General features: G+C 35.1%; 3 protein-coding genes across 3 annotated transcripts in view; 2 read left to right on the top strand and 1 right to left on the bottom strand.

Moving 5' to 3' along the window:
* Positions 1-2,832, bottom strand: part of LOC137629629 (coiled-coil domain-containing protein 93-like) — a 103,189-nt gene extending 100,357 nt beyond the window's left edge. Inside the window, exon 1 of the mRNA XM_068361143.1 lies at positions 2,639-2,832. Within this exon, the coding sequence (XP_068217244.1) occupies positions 2,639-2,689 (51 nt within the window). The 5' untranslated portion in view covers positions 2,690-2,832. The remainder of the gene's footprint in view (positions 1-2,638) is intronic.
* Positions 1-15,830, top strand: part of LOC137629628 (uncharacterized) — a 53,975-nt gene that overhangs the window by 24,477 nt on the left and 13,668 nt on the right. The window lies entirely within an intron of this gene.
* Positions 7,000-15,830, top strand: part of LOC137629627 (tripartite motif-containing protein 2-like) — a 135,477-nt gene continuing 126,646 nt past the window's right edge. Inside the window, exon 1 of the mRNA XM_068361136.1 lies at positions 7,000-7,271. The gene's annotated coding sequence lies outside the window, so the exon portion shown is untranslated. The remainder of the gene's footprint in view (positions 7,272-15,830) is intronic.

Here is a 15,830-nt window from a genome sequence, read left to right as displayed (position 1 = left end):
TGATCCCAAAGCAAGGGTTGCCTTAAAGAAGGCTGAGGCTGAACAACACTGTGAACAGCAAACTCCGAAAGTGGTTCAACATCGTACGCCTGGCAGATGGAGCTGCGACTGGGTGCAGCGAGTGCAGGCGGGTGCAGCACAGGCTGAACGGGTGCAGGAGGTTGGTGCACCACCGGTGCAGGCGGGTGCAGCATAGGCTGAACGGGTGCAGGAGGTTGGTGCACCACCGGTGCAGGCGGGTGCAGCACAGGCTGAACGGGTGCAGGAGGTTGGTGCACCACCGGTGCAGGCGGGTGCACCACCGGTGCAGGCGGGTGCAGCACAGGCTGAACGGGTGCAGGAGGTTGGTGCACCACAGGTGCAGGAGGTGCAACACTCTCAGCACGACACTCACGCATCAAGTCCGAAAGCTGTGCTTGCATGGACTGTAGTAGAGTCCACAACATCGTACGCCTGGCAGATGGTGTTGCGACTGGGTGCAGCGAGTGCAGGCGGGTGCAGCACAGGCTGAACGGGTGCAGCCGGGTTGTTGAACTTTACTTCGTACGTCTGGCATAGGCCTGGACTTTACGTTTAAGAGGTCTTGAGACCTGAGACCAGCGTAATTCTGCCTTTATTTTCTCCTCTAAATCTCTTCTGCAGACGAGCAAAATAAGGGCTCAATCGTCTGCGGGTGGGAGTGACGGTCTCGGTAAGACACGCCCACAACCACCGAGGATACTTCTGTGCGCCGATCAAGGCCTGCCGAACCCTTATGCCCTTCGACATTGCTTCTCCCCTGGGCTTGGGAGCTTGCAAGAGGTCCCGGACTGGGAGGACGACTGGCGCGCACAAAAGTACCCTCACGCATAACACTGACATACTTTGCGCTAATCACTTATCACTTTGATTTCTGTTTGCACTTATTTCACTGAACTCGAAACTTTAAGTGGTTTGTACCTGAAACACGCAATTCTATCCTTCTCAAAAGTTAGTAATTGCGAAAACAGAATTACAATGTAACAGAAAAATCTAATGAAAGAAAATTCAGTGGCTGGAAAGAGACTAAACACTAGATCACTCTAGAAACGTTTAGTTTCTTCCCCTAAAGAGACTAGGGATAAGAGCAAAACGATAACGACGTTACTCGTACGCCTGGCAGGCTTGAGGGAAACGTTTATCCTCTTTCTCCCTCCGTCTCTATCTCTCTCTCTCTCTCTCTCTTGACTTAGAACCTGAGAGAAGAGCCCAATCATATATATCGTTAAAACATATTATTGTTAAAGGAAAAAACTGAAATATTTCCCAAAAAGAAAAGTTCCTTATAGGATCAAAACCATTAAGTTAAGAAAGAATGAACAAAACGCTAGACACGGTTACTCTTACTGCAATGTGAAACCGTGAACATTCTTTCTCTATCGTAACGATAGAGTGCAAGTTGAAACGTTCTGAACGTCAACAACTGCCGAGACAAACAAAACGTTAGTTCAACTTTGAAAAAGTACGAGACTATCAAAGAAATTCTTTCAAAGACCTTAAAATAGCATAATATGTTAACAGGTAAAACCGAAATGACGGGCTCACGATAATTAACTTCGGTACCAAGAAAAGACCGCCTACTATTAGGAAGGTCGAATATAAACAAATATAAAAATTAATTTTAATAAGTTTATAATAAAAGGAAGTTAATCGAAGAGGCCTATAAGAGGCGGAGAGATATAAAATAAATCTATAACTTTTGTTAAGCAAAATTAAGAAAAAGAGTCTATACTCTCTTAGACACCAACACTTCCGTCTAAGGGAAGGGTCGGCCATTGAAAGGTGAACGAGAGTTCATACTCTCTTCGTCACCAAAAATAATCAAAATAATTCCAAAAGCTAACTAAGCTAAAATAGAAGTTTTCCAGTAAAGCGACAGCCGAAATCAAAGAGAAATACTTCACCAAAGTCGTGAAAATACTCCAAGAACATAAGCGTATCCCAGAACGTCTTGTCAGAAGCACGACAGAGGAATAATTGAGGAGGTGTCAACAAGAAGTACTTGAGTACCTGGCCACAGGTGGCGCTGGTAAGAACACCCCCTTCTAGTATTGTGATAGCTGGCGTATCCCTCCATAGAATTCTGTCGGGCAACAGAGTTGACAGCTACATGATTATCGGGTAAGTTTAATATTGAAAAATGGGGTGTATGTATGATAGCAGCCACCTGTATGAATTATTATGACTAACTTAGAACACGGTAGTGTAAGGAGGGGGTCGCAGGCCCATTAGGTATGTAGGTTAGGACACGGCTTGCAAGTTAGGGGGAAAGTTTAGGTTAGTTAATGTCCATTTTTACTCAACACATGAGGAACTGGCCGCTGTTACACAAAGACTACGGAAATATGAACTAAAATAAAGTAACCAAACCTAACCTGATCTATATCACCGTGTCCTTACCAAATGGGGGTGGCCAGTACCTGTCTACCCATATTCCTTACCCTATGCTAACAGATAAAAAATCGTAATTACATTTATACGAAAACAGGGCTTTTCTGGGAAACGTTATAGGAAAGAATCTCGATTAGTAAGAATAGGACTGTGTAAATAAAGTACCTTTACAGTAGTATCTTATGCATAGTACGGGACAGATAGTCTACACTAGGTTAAGAACACTTACCTGGCCTTCTCGTGCACTACTGGAGCGAGGTTTTGTAAGAGATTGACTCATTATATAATCTTTTTACTTAGTTTAGCGTGTTACTCTAGTCAGTGGAACGTAGAATTTAAACTCATGGTCAAAGAGAACGCTAATTTTGGTTAACCCATCAAACAGCGATCAGCTGATTCACGATCGTAACCTCCCACCAGTGTTTGTTTACATTCTGGACGTCATGACATCAGGATTGCCAGATTAGTTCGACTGGATTATCGTACATGAGCCTTAAAATTACCATTTTTCAACCAAAATTATCGTACACAGTTTCAATATAATTATCAAGGAGTTACAGGATTGACTTACTTCAAAATATTTTAGTATATTGTTTAATTAAACACACACACACGTATATGTACATACCTAAGGTATGTATCGTGCATCTTACGGGACCTAAAAACAATCGTACATGTACGATAATTATCGTAAGAATGGCACCCCTGCGTTATGTCGGCACTTCGGTTCGGACTCGAAACCAAATGTTTGATAATAGTAGGTAAAATTATTAACGTAATCTTGAATTTCTTAAATTTGTTCAAAATTTTCAGCCAATTTCTACATAATATACAAGCTTTGATAGTTAGGTGTTTTGTCTGTCTGTCTGTATAGATTGCCTTACCATGTGTAAGACCCGGGCTCTTGCCTTTGGGCAGCCCAGAAAAGAATGTAATTTGAATTGGAGAGCGTTATATATGTATAAATGAACTTGTAACGTAAATAGGGTAAGAGTAATCAATGTTAGAGAAAAGGGATTAAATTAGAAAGTGATTTTATTACTTTAAAGTTTAATAGTTTAATCTACGTTAGATTTAGATAGTCGAAGCTAATTGATGTAAGGCCAAAAAGTAGTAGTAGTTTCGAGTGAACTGCTTATCCTCATTCAGTAGCCTGGGATATTGGTTATGTTCTCAGGTGGGGGTAATGGCTATACACCAAGCATCCCACGGGCTGGAATTTGCAAGCAGATTCCAGGTCAATGCCCGTATAACTAAATGAAGGACAGGTCCCTCTAGCTACTACTAATCAAAGTAACAGGGGAAAAAGGGACAGATTGACAGGCATGATAACAGAGAAAAGGACCCCGGTAGGGAGACTCCTTTGTAGGTCCACGAAAAGGAAAATTTGTGATAGACAGAGTCTATCAAGTGAGAGAGAAAGTGTCAAAGCAGAAAGTCCCAGGGAAGAAATAGGTCGTGGGAAGGAGAGAAAAGTAATGTAGTCAGAGGCAGAAAAAAGGGCATACACTATCCCTAATAAAGGAAATTTTATGATAGACGTAGTCTATCTAGTAAAAGAAAAAGTGTTATAGCAGGGAGTCTCAAGAAAATAGAAGGTCATGGGAAGGACAGAAAAGCAATTTAGTTAGAGGCAGAAGAAGGGCTTAAATTATCCCAAGGGAAAGCTTAAGAAGTAGACATAGGTCTAAAGAAAGAGTGCTAGCAAAGGGGGAGGGTACTAGCAAAAAATTAGAAGGAATTATAATAGTAAGAGAGTTTATAATTAAAGATAGAGTTGGCAAATAAAACTAGAAAAAGATTGGTTGCTTAATTATAAATAGGAAAGAAGATTGTGTCTAGAAAGAGATAAGGTGTTTTGGGAGAAGTTCGTAAAAGACAATTAACCTCCAATGCAAGGATTCAGACAAAAATTACGTACTGAAATGTATTCCTCAAACTGGATTTTTAAAGAATATATGTTTGAGAGTTATCATTATTATTATTATTATTATTATTATTATTATTATTATTATTATTATTATTATTATTATTATTATTACAAACTAAGCTATAATCATAGTTGGAAATGCAAGATGTTATGCACAAGGACTCCAACAAGGAAGTAATAAAAAGTTATAATAAAATATACTAAGATCAGTAACAAGATTGTATTAGACCTTTCATATATAAACTATAAAAACTTTGAAAAAAAAACAAGAGAAAGAGAAATAGGCTAGAACAACGTGCCCGCATGTGCCCTCAAGAAAGAGAACCTTAATTCAAGAAAGTGGAAGGCCATAGTACAGAGGCTATGGCACTACTCAAGACTAGAGAACAATGGTTTGATTATGGAGTGTCCTCCTAGAAGAGCTGCTTACCATAGCTAGTCTCTTCTACTCTAACCAAGAGGAAATTAGCCTCTGAAGAATTAGAGTGCAGTAGTTAACGCCTTGACCTAAGAAGAATTAGTTGTTTAGTAATCTCAATGATGTCAAGTGTATGAGGACAGAGGAGAATGTGAAAAGAAATTAAGAATAGGCCAGATTATTCGATGTATGTGTAGGCACTGACAAAATTAGCCGTAACCAGAGAGAGGGATCAAATGTAGTACTGTCTGTCCAAGCAAAGGACCCAATAACCCACTAAGGGTAGTATCTCAACGAATGGCGGGTGCCCTAGCCAACCAATTACTTTTAAATTGTCGGGTAGTGTAACTTCAAGTGTAAAACTTAAGAGAATACAGTTCAAAGTTCCAAAGCGTAATGCTACGTAAAGACGGGTTTAGCTACTTCACTTGTACATTTTATGATAACTAGATAGTAACATCTCATTATAGCTTTTCCATGCTGATTAGCTCTGTCCATATATCTGATGCTCTACCAAAATAATTTGCACAAGCTCATTTTAGGTTAAGAGCTCTGGTTAATTCATCCGCTATTGCAGTGTTCTACGTTTAAAACTTTAAACTAAGTTCATACTGAATGTTTTTTCTACCAATAGACGCATGTGAAGACTGTTTTGCTTTACTCTCGGAACTTTAACACACACACACACACACACACACACACACACACACACACACACATATATATATATATATATATATATATATATATATATATATATATATATATATATATATATATATATATATATCAAAATGGGCTATGGGCAACATGATCCTTTCTCCCTTATTCAATTATCAATATGCTATTCTTCTAGCATTGAAAATCACGTTACTCTGGCAAAATTAACATTTTACACTATGATCTATTTCACTTTCAAACACTAGGTTCATCCAAATGCATACTGTATCTACGAAGAGAGAGAGAGAGAGAGAGAGAGAGAGAGAGAGAGAGAGAGAGAGAGAGAGAGAGAGAGAGAGAGAGAGTTGGGAACATATAGCATTAATTAATCTGAATGAAATTCCCAAGCAAAATACCAATGACGTAAAATGAGATAAGTTTCCAGTTGGATAAAAATACATCGCCTCAGATTTTCCCTTCTCAAACTCCTGGTTCCTTATTGTTCACTCCGCAAAATAAGTTTGCGGGCACTCTATCTCTTTATAGATGGGTGCAAAGCTTCTAAGCTTATTCTTATTATAGTTATTAAGTTTATATTACAGTACCTGTGCCTTAAATAAATTAATATCGTAATGAGATTCTCAATCTTTACTTTCATTCCCTTCTACCTTGAAATTAGATAGGATAACACCTTGCTATCATCAGTTTTGGCAACCTATTGTGGTCAGTTTGGACTTCTTAAATTCTCCTTTTATATGCATTGCCCTACCTATAAATGCAGCCAGATCCCTGCTAGGATTTTTCAGCGTATTTAAACTCATGTTTACATTCATTAGCTGTCCTAATTTTGGGCATAAAAATAAATGTTCTGTAGTATCTTCTTCCTCTTTGCATAAGTCACACAAATTATCTTCATCTTTTCCCCTGAAATTTGCTTTCAAGTTGAGCATTTTTGGATGTGCAGTTCAACTCAGTTATGGGCGGAGGAATTCGCCTTTCCATCGGCACCTCCTTGGTTTTCTTCTTTATTCCAATTCTTTTATTTTCTTCTCTCTTTTTTTTCCACATCTGATAAATATATTCTTTTCTTTTCTCTATTCCTTCTTTCTTAAATAGCACGTTTCCTATTATCTTCTTCTTTTCTTCTTCGTATGGCTGCTGTAATTCTATTATGAGTCCATAAGAGAATGTCTATTTTCATAGAAGATCAGGTAAGGAATGATACCACTTTAAACTCTTAAATAGCAAGTGGAAAGGGTTATATATATATATATATATATATATATATATATATATATATATATATATATATATATATATATATATATATATATATATAAATCATCATCGATAGCACCGACTGCGTAGCCATATTTCACAAACTTAGTGGAGTGAGCTTTTGTAACGGTTATCAGTTGCAAAGATAAGGTGTTATCTTCGGATAATGTGAGTTATGGCGTTTCTTCCGTCAGTGGAAGTTATCGAAAGCAGTCGAATTTTTCTGTCGTCTTCTGATGTGAAAACGACATCTATCAAAGTTTTATTGGCGCAATGCTGTAGTGTTTGTGCTTGTCTTTCAGTGCTGTGGACTGAATGGTGATAATATTTCTTTGATATTCAATTATACATTTTTAAACCCGATCAGTAATATTGGATGGGATTTAAGCGCATATCAACTTGTTGAGTGTTGAAGTACTGTTATACCGTGATAATAAAAACCATAGATATAAAAAGGTCGATGTAGAAAAACGCAGTAAATTTAATACGATAGAAATAAACGACAAAAAAGAAAAAAAAATACGACGGTTTTTTGTGGCGTCATCTTAAGTTTGCTGTCTGAACCATATCATAAAGGTAAGTGAAGCTTTGAATAATTTCAACGCTTTCAAAATTAGACCAAACCCTGGCCAATAAAAAAAAGGTCTCATAGGTAACCATCAACACATTTCCAGACTGAGGAAAATGGTTTCATTTTATTAAAAGCAAAATACACACGCTTGCTAAATATATCTATACAGTAGCCTCTTAACATAGCTTGTTAAACTTATTTACGTTTAGCTAATACATACATACATATATCAAGGCACTTCCCCCAATTTTGGGGGGTAGCCGACATCAAACATATGAAACAGAAAAGGGGACCTCTCCTCTCTACGTTCCTCCCAGCCTGACAAGGGACTCAACCGAGTTCGGCTGGTACTGCCCCCGTTATATATATGTATATATGTATATATACACACACACACACACACACATATATATATATATATATATATATATATATATATATATATATATATATATATCACGCACTCAGCTATCACGGTCCCTCGATTAGAGGGGACGGGAGTAGTCATACCCTAGTGAGAGGTGGGTGTGTGTGCGCATATCTATCTATATATTTACCCTTAATTTTTGACGGATTGCGTACACTAGTGTATATATGTGTGTAATTATAGTGTATATATATATGTATATATATGTATATATATAACATATATATATATATATATATATATATATATATATATATATATATATATATATATATATATATAGTATGAGTGTGCTTAGTATTAGATAGCATTATCTTTTATTATTGGTGAAGCCTAATCCGTATTTGGTTAAAGGTCGACTAATATATTTGATCTTTCGAAATTGGTATTTGCACCCGGAGGTGAAACTAACAATATGTTATTTGCACACGATAGTTAAGGTGTGAATTACCGTACACTATTAGTCAGAAGAGCCTATATAGCATTTCCTTCTCTTTTCTCTTCTGTTAGTTACATGCTTAGCCGGATACCTCAAAGAGACTGCTTGTCATCGAAAGGAATGGCCTTAGATTCATGAAGTGGCTACAGACTTGCAGCAGTACTACAACCAGCATAGAAGACTGACTATGAGAGAAGAGAGAATTGGAAGAAACAATTAAAATGTTATCAGGAAACAAGTTTAAATTTCTGAGTCTACTAAATATTCAATGTTCGTTCCCTTACAAGATGTGAGACATTTGAAGAAGAAGAAAGCAAAAGTTCTCGGTAACCTTTCCGAAGCACGAACGTGAGAAAATTAATATTTCAGTTGACAAACACAGTGTGATTGAAATTACATCTCTTGCAACGAATGAAATGATTGGCATGTGATTGAAATTACATCTCTTGCAACTAATGAAATGATTGGCATGTGACTGAAATTACATCTCTTGCAACTAATGAAATGATTGGCATGTGACTGAAATTACATCTCTTGCAACTAATGAAATGATTGGCATGTGACTGAAATTACATCTCTTGCAACTAATGAAATGATTGGCATGTGATTGAAATTACATCTCTTGCAACTAATGAAATGATTGGCATGTGACTGAAATTACATCTCTTGCAACTAATGAAATGATTGGCATGTATAGAAAAATTCCAGAATTTATTTGCGTTAATGGTATTTACAAGGTGAATAAGCACAATTTTCTACTTTATTTAATACTTGCGCAAGATAATTTGGATAGAAGATCCATATTCTCTGATTTTAAAAGAAGAGAGACAAGTAAAATTATCCAAAATGTTCTTCAAACGTTTTGTGACATGATGGAAGGCGTTAGACATACGAAAACAGTAATGCTAATTAAAGATCAAAGAAAATGTTAGTAAAAAGAAATATTTCGTATTCTTAAATCACTAGTGTGTGCAAAGAATGAAAATATACTCAATGCCCTATACCATGCATTTCGAACGTTTATCAGCCCCTTGAAAAATAATAAAAAAATGAAGTAAGCTTATGTTTTCTGTTTCAAAAGTTCTTCGTATGTCTCTGGCAGAATTGGAAGCATTGTTTGCAACTAGGATTCAAAACCTAACTTCTTTATCAAATAATGGCCATGATCGTTAGAGAAAGCACTGAATGTTCAAGATGAGATCCTACTGTAACTCTCTCTCTCTCTCTCTCTCTCTCTCTCTCTCTCTCTCTCTCTCTCTCAACAAATGTGAAAAGTTATAGTTCATCTCCCGGTTATCAAGTGTCGAAGTTGATCAAAAGAATACAAAAAACAATATGGAGATTTCATCCAAGTTCTCAAAAAAAATGGAAGACCAAAAGCAAAGTTCGTGAAAGTAGTAAGGCCAAAAAATTACAATGAATTTAAACAATTAGATAAAAATTAGGTCGTAAATATTTGTTTTTATTACTAAATTAATTAAATGCTAGCCTTATGCAAACTAATTGCAGCTTTATTCTTACATTTCAACAACCTTTATTATTCCTGTCATAAAAAAAAATGGTATGTCAATTTTAGAAAATAAGTTACAGTCTTTTTAATTAGTTTTATTAACGACTCTTAATGTATGTAACCGTCGGGATGTACTGATTTTACGAAAGAACAAGAGTCGAGACTTGGTTCGGATGGTTCTGATCTCCAGTTGCAAATAACATTGCGTTATTTTCACCAGTGGGTGAAAATACCCACGTCCTTAATCTTTACACACTTGGATAAACTTTGGGGGTTATTTATTTTGACTAGTTTTATCCTTTCTTTGCAAAATTTATGAGTTTACCTTTTCCTATATATCCAGCACAATCGAATTCTAAAGCCAGATATTTTTCCTGCGTCTTTTATTGCTTCTCCGTTTTATTGTTTCAAATTTGCTTGGTGATTACTGACTATTTACTGATTGTTATATCAATATCTGATTAAGAAGTTGGAAAGCCCCTAACTTAAGTCGTTGAAAGCGATAAGCAAATGATGATGGAAATATCAGAGCAGTCAGTTCAAAGTGATAAGGAATGAGAAAGCACTTTTGCTTGCCGTAACCAAGGTCTATCAGTTGTATTGATCAGGGCTACAGCATAAGAACTATGAAAATAGTAAATAATAATAAAAACATTTATATTGGTGCTAAGGCTGTGGAGGTCTATCAGAAACGTTCCTGCCGGTCGATGTGCCAGACTGGGGCTCAAGCAAGACCGTCTCAATTCCTGGTCAGTAAGGGAAGAAGTCAGTATGAGTAGGTCGATTGATATTGAGAATATAAAAGAAGAATTTAAGAAGTTCAAACTGACCACAATACAATAGGTTGCAAAAACTGATTATAGCAAGGTGTTATCCTATCTAATTTCATGGTAGAATGGAACAAAAGTAAAGATTGAGCATCTCATTACGGTATTAATTTATTTAAGACAGATAATATAAACTTAATAACAATAATAAGAATAGGCTTAGAAGCTTTGCACCTATCTATAAAGGGATAGAGTGCCCGCAAACTTATTTTGCGGAGTGAGCAATAAGGAACCAGGAGACGGATAAAATAAAGGCCGATTCACACGACCTGTTTTCTTTCAGACAGGCAGGCGTCGTTTAAGCGGCGTCTAGCTCTCTTACGTGTATTCAAATGCAACTGTTCACACGACCTGTCAGGTTGACAGTGGCCCACGATCGTCAGCCGTCCGAGTATGCTCGGCTTTCTTCCTAAGAAACCCCGGCCGGTTTGACGGCCGTTAGCCACCCAACCAACGGGTGGATAATGCTTCATGTGACCAAGGACTAACACGCTTGGTTTTGACAAGACTGATCCGATTAAGCCCTCATGCCAACGGGACACGGCCATTCACAACCCTTCTTTCTCTCACACACCACTCACTATATATACAAACTTTGATTCTCGTTACAGTCTACAGTTGATAATCCTCATAGAAAAATAAAGGGATCGTACACAATAAAAGGAAACGACTTAGGCTAAGAAAAAATTAGACAAAACAAAAGTAATAAAATCAAAATAAAACTTTCCCGTGGCAGTAGTCTAATTTCAGGACCCGCTCATTCCAAACTAAGCTTACATGCCGAAAAAAAAAACAGAATGACGATAATTATCATGGACAGTAATATCGCAACATATTTCCTTACTTATTATGCCAATTATTACAATAAATATAAGAGAGAGAGAGAGAGAGAGAGAGAGAGAGAGAGAGAGAGAGAGAGAGAGAGAGAGAGAGAGAGAGAGAGAGAGAGAGAGAGTTCGGAAGCCATGAGTTTCGCTATTGCGTGTGAAAATATGATTTATATTAGTTATAATTAATTTAAAGACCTGTTTGCTTATTTTTTATTTTGAGAATTCTGAGTGGAAAACTTTTTTCTAATAAAGATCCATATTATTGAACAATGTTTAATTTATAAGACAAAAATGCTCATTTTAAGTTGTCGTTAGTCATTACTTGATTTAATAAAGCAAGAACTCGTGTCTGCCCTAATATGAAACAGAAATTATGCAATATACCATTTCAGCACAAGTACAGAATGTACTCCATTCGCTATGATGACATAAGTGCCATCTTTATCTTTTCATTGGAGGCAAATTTGAGGTCACCAGTCTTCCTGTAGATTAGGCCTACAGAAATAAAAGGCTTTTTATGCACCCTACTACGAACTCATTGGGAGAGTTTCGGTGATTACAAGTCTGGTGAAAGTTTATTTATATAATTTGCGATAAATAAAAGAAGATAATTTGCCTTCTTTAATTCATTGTTGTAAGATTAAATTTCTTATTCCTGATCTAGATATTAATATCTGGCACCGTCGTTAAATTAGTTCATTGTGCATATTGCATAAGATTTGTCATAATTCTGACCATCCTTTACATTCAGGTCTCCCCGGACAGTTCCATCCTGTTCGTAATACTAGGCATACACTTAATTCTAATAGTCAGGCCTTCTCCATCATGAAGCTCAATACAACACAGTATTCTAGAAGTTTTATTCCAGCTATGATCAAGTTGTGGAATCGGTAGAACTTCAAAAGTTCAAACTTGCAGCAAATTTTTTTTATGCTGAACAGGCTGACATAAGTCTTTTATAGTTTATATATGAAATATCTGTTTTGATGTTGTTACTTTTTTTAGAATATTTTCTTTTAATTGTTCATTATTTCTCATATAGTTTATTTCCTTATTTCCTTCTTTTTACTGGGCTATTTTCCCTGTTGGAGCCCTTGGGCTTACAGCATCTTGTAACTTAGCTAGTAATAATAATAATAATAATAATAATAATAATAATAATAATAATAATAATTATTATTATTATTATTATATTTATTATCATTATTATTATTATTATCATTATTATTATTATAACAATAATAATAGCAATAATAATAATAATACTAACAATAATAATAATAATAATACTAACAACAATAATAATAATAATAATAATAATAATAATAATAATAACAACAACAACAACAATAATAATAATAGTAATAATAACAATAATAACAATAATAATAATAATAATGATAATAATAACAACAACAACAACAACAACAATAATAATAATAATAATAATAATAATAACAATAACAATAATAACAACAACAACAACAACAACAACAACAACAACAATAATAATAATAATAATAATAATAATAAAACTATTTTTAATCGCCTTATATAAAGTCATTTGCCAATGTCACTTCTGAATCATCAACAAACAATATGCACGTGACAGCTCATCAAATACAATGAGTCCTATTGAGGAAATTATCAAACAAAACACTCGGAAGTTATGCGATTCATTTGTTGTTTCTTAAATACAATGGCATTAATTATTTCTCTTATTAAGATTTAATACCCAGGGTTACTTTTTTTTCTGCTGGCACCCTTGGGCTAATAGCATCCTGCTTTTCCAACTAGGGTTGTAGGTTAGATGATGATGATAATAATAATAATAATAATAATAATAATAATAATAATAATAATAATAATAATAATGATGGTAATAATTATAATAGTAATAATATTATGATAACAACAACAACAATAATAATAATAATAATAATAATGATAATTATAATAGTAATAATATAATGATAACAACAACAACAACAACAACAACAACAATAATAATAATAATAATAATAATGGTAATAATTGTAATAGTAATATTATTATGATAACAACAACAACAACAATAATAATAATAATAATAATAATAATAATAATAATAATAATAATAACAATAATAATAATGATAATAATTATAATAGTAATAATATAATGATAACAACAACAACAACAACAACAACATCAACAACAACAATAATAATAATAATGACTGCGTAATACAAAGTACGGTTACGCATTGTTTACCCAGCCTCCAGTTCACATACACATCTCAAACTATATCCCCATAATTTCCCACTCATTGTGAAAAGCACATCTTTCAATACTAAGCGATGACCGTAACTGTCATTATAGAAGTGGGAGTTATTATGTTATTTAAGGCAGTAGGAGTTATTTTTTCGTATCAAGCCGGGTAAGTTATTCAGTGCCAAGATGCGACGAGAGAAATGCCTGCAGTTGTACCATCAGGTAAATTAGATGAGTTTGGACTAAGGAGGAAGAAAGGAAGACCTAATGGAGGTAAAATAGGGCTAAAAATTGGTCCGCAGACACACACACACACACACACACATATATATATATATATATATATATATATATATATATATATATATAATATACATATATATATATACATATATATATATATATATATATATATACATATATATATATATATATATATGTATATATATACATATATATATATATACATATATATATATATATATATATATATATATATATGTGTGTGTGTGTATGTGTGTGTATTGTGTGTATATGTCTGTTAATGTTTTATTTGTTTTTTATGTATTTTCTTATGCTTTGTATGTATTAACACGTTCGCCATGCTACTGGTCACCCCGTTGGAAATTTAACATTGCTGGGTCTAGTCAGTATTTGGAAGGGTGACTATTAAAAAAAAGAGAGACATCTATCGAGTTGCAACATCTACTCATAGATACTTACTGGAAACCAGACAGTTAACATTTTTCCTAATGTCAAATTCTCCAAGGAACAAAAGCGTCCGATGAAGAATATACATACTTTACATACATTTTTAGCTACCTCATGTTTTCTTTAGCTTTGTAACCCATTGATTGTCTCTCTCTTCCCACTAGCCTGAAGCAAGGTTCGATTCTCAGAGGAGATCCGATAACTTAAGCAGGGAATAGCGGTGAATTAGGTACAATTTAAATAGCCATAATTTCTCAGTTGCAGCCAGAATTGAGGACACGAGTCTACTGTAGACTCTAGAGGCATAATTCTAATTTTTCGGCTGAGATCGGAAGGGCAAAAGGATTCTTAAAGTAACGCTGTGAATGACACAAGATCTGACATTAGTTACACATTCATTATTATCTATTCTAAAAGAAGGAAAAGGATTAGTAGTGGAGAAGGACATTTGGAAGTAAAATTTCAAGTTGAAAATGGCACAGTACTTAAACAGTTGTGATGGCCTGTTGGTAACGTCCTTGGCTGGTGATTGCCAGACTGGGGTTCGAGACCCTCTCAAACTCATTAGTTCCTATGGTCGCTGTAACCTCACCATCGTTAAGATGGGGGGGGGGGGCGGTGAGGAAGCCTATAGATCTATCTGCTAAGTCATCAGCAGCCACTGCTTGGCCCCCCTTGGTCCTAGCTTGGGTGGAGAGTGGGTTGGGCGCTGATCATATGTAAGATATGGACAGTCTATAGGGCCTTTTCCTGCTTGCTGGGGCAATGTCACTGTCCCTTGCCTTTGCCATTCATGAGAGGCCATTAAACCTTCAGTCTTTAAACGTGCACAGGACCATTGACAATAAAATTTTAAATAAAGTTGAATAACTCTGATTACGTATCAGTGACATTATCAAAAGATATAAGATGTAAGTAAAGGAGATTAATTAAGTAGATTATTATCAGTCCAAGAGATTTGGCGTTAATTAACCTTGTTAAGTTTCTTTTCCTAAACGTGCATGATCCATTTAGTAGGAAAATAAAAATATCCTACATAAATAGATTGAGAAACTTAACCTTGATGGTTTAACTGCCTTTTGAATTGTCAATGGCAAACTCTTATTATTGTTATTATTATTACTGGCTAAGCTAAAACCCTAGTTGGAAAAGCAGGATGCTATAAGCCCAGGGGCTTCAACAGGGAAAATAGCTCAGTGAGGAAAGAAAAAAAATATTTTAAGAAGAGTAACAACAATAAATATCTCCTATGTAAACTACAAAAACTATAACAAAACAAGAAGAAGAGAAATAAAATAGGAGAGTATGCTCGAGTGTACCCTCAACCAAGAGAACTCTAACCCAAGACAGTGGAAGACCATGGTACAGAGGTTGTGGCACTACCCAAGACTAGAGAACAATGGTTTGATTTTGGAGTGTCCTTCTCCTAGAAGAACAGCTTAAATATTTCAATGAAATGTTAGGCTTTTGATAACATTTCTTATTCTCTTAATACCTATAAGCCTGAAATGACATGACAATGATATGATTCCTCGTATGGTTCAATCTTGCATATACGGGTTTCTTG

The sequence above is a fragment of the Palaemon carinicauda genome, chromosome 37 (assembly GCF_036898095.1).
Source record: "Palaemon carinicauda isolate YSFRI2023 chromosome 37, ASM3689809v2, whole genome shotgun sequence".
NCBI classification, from domain to species: domain Eukaryota; kingdom Metazoa; phylum Arthropoda; class Malacostraca; order Decapoda; family Palaemonidae; genus Palaemon; species Palaemon carinicauda.
The sequence above is the reverse complement of the archived record's forward strand: the minus strand, read 5'-3'. Positions and strand labels throughout refer to the sequence as shown.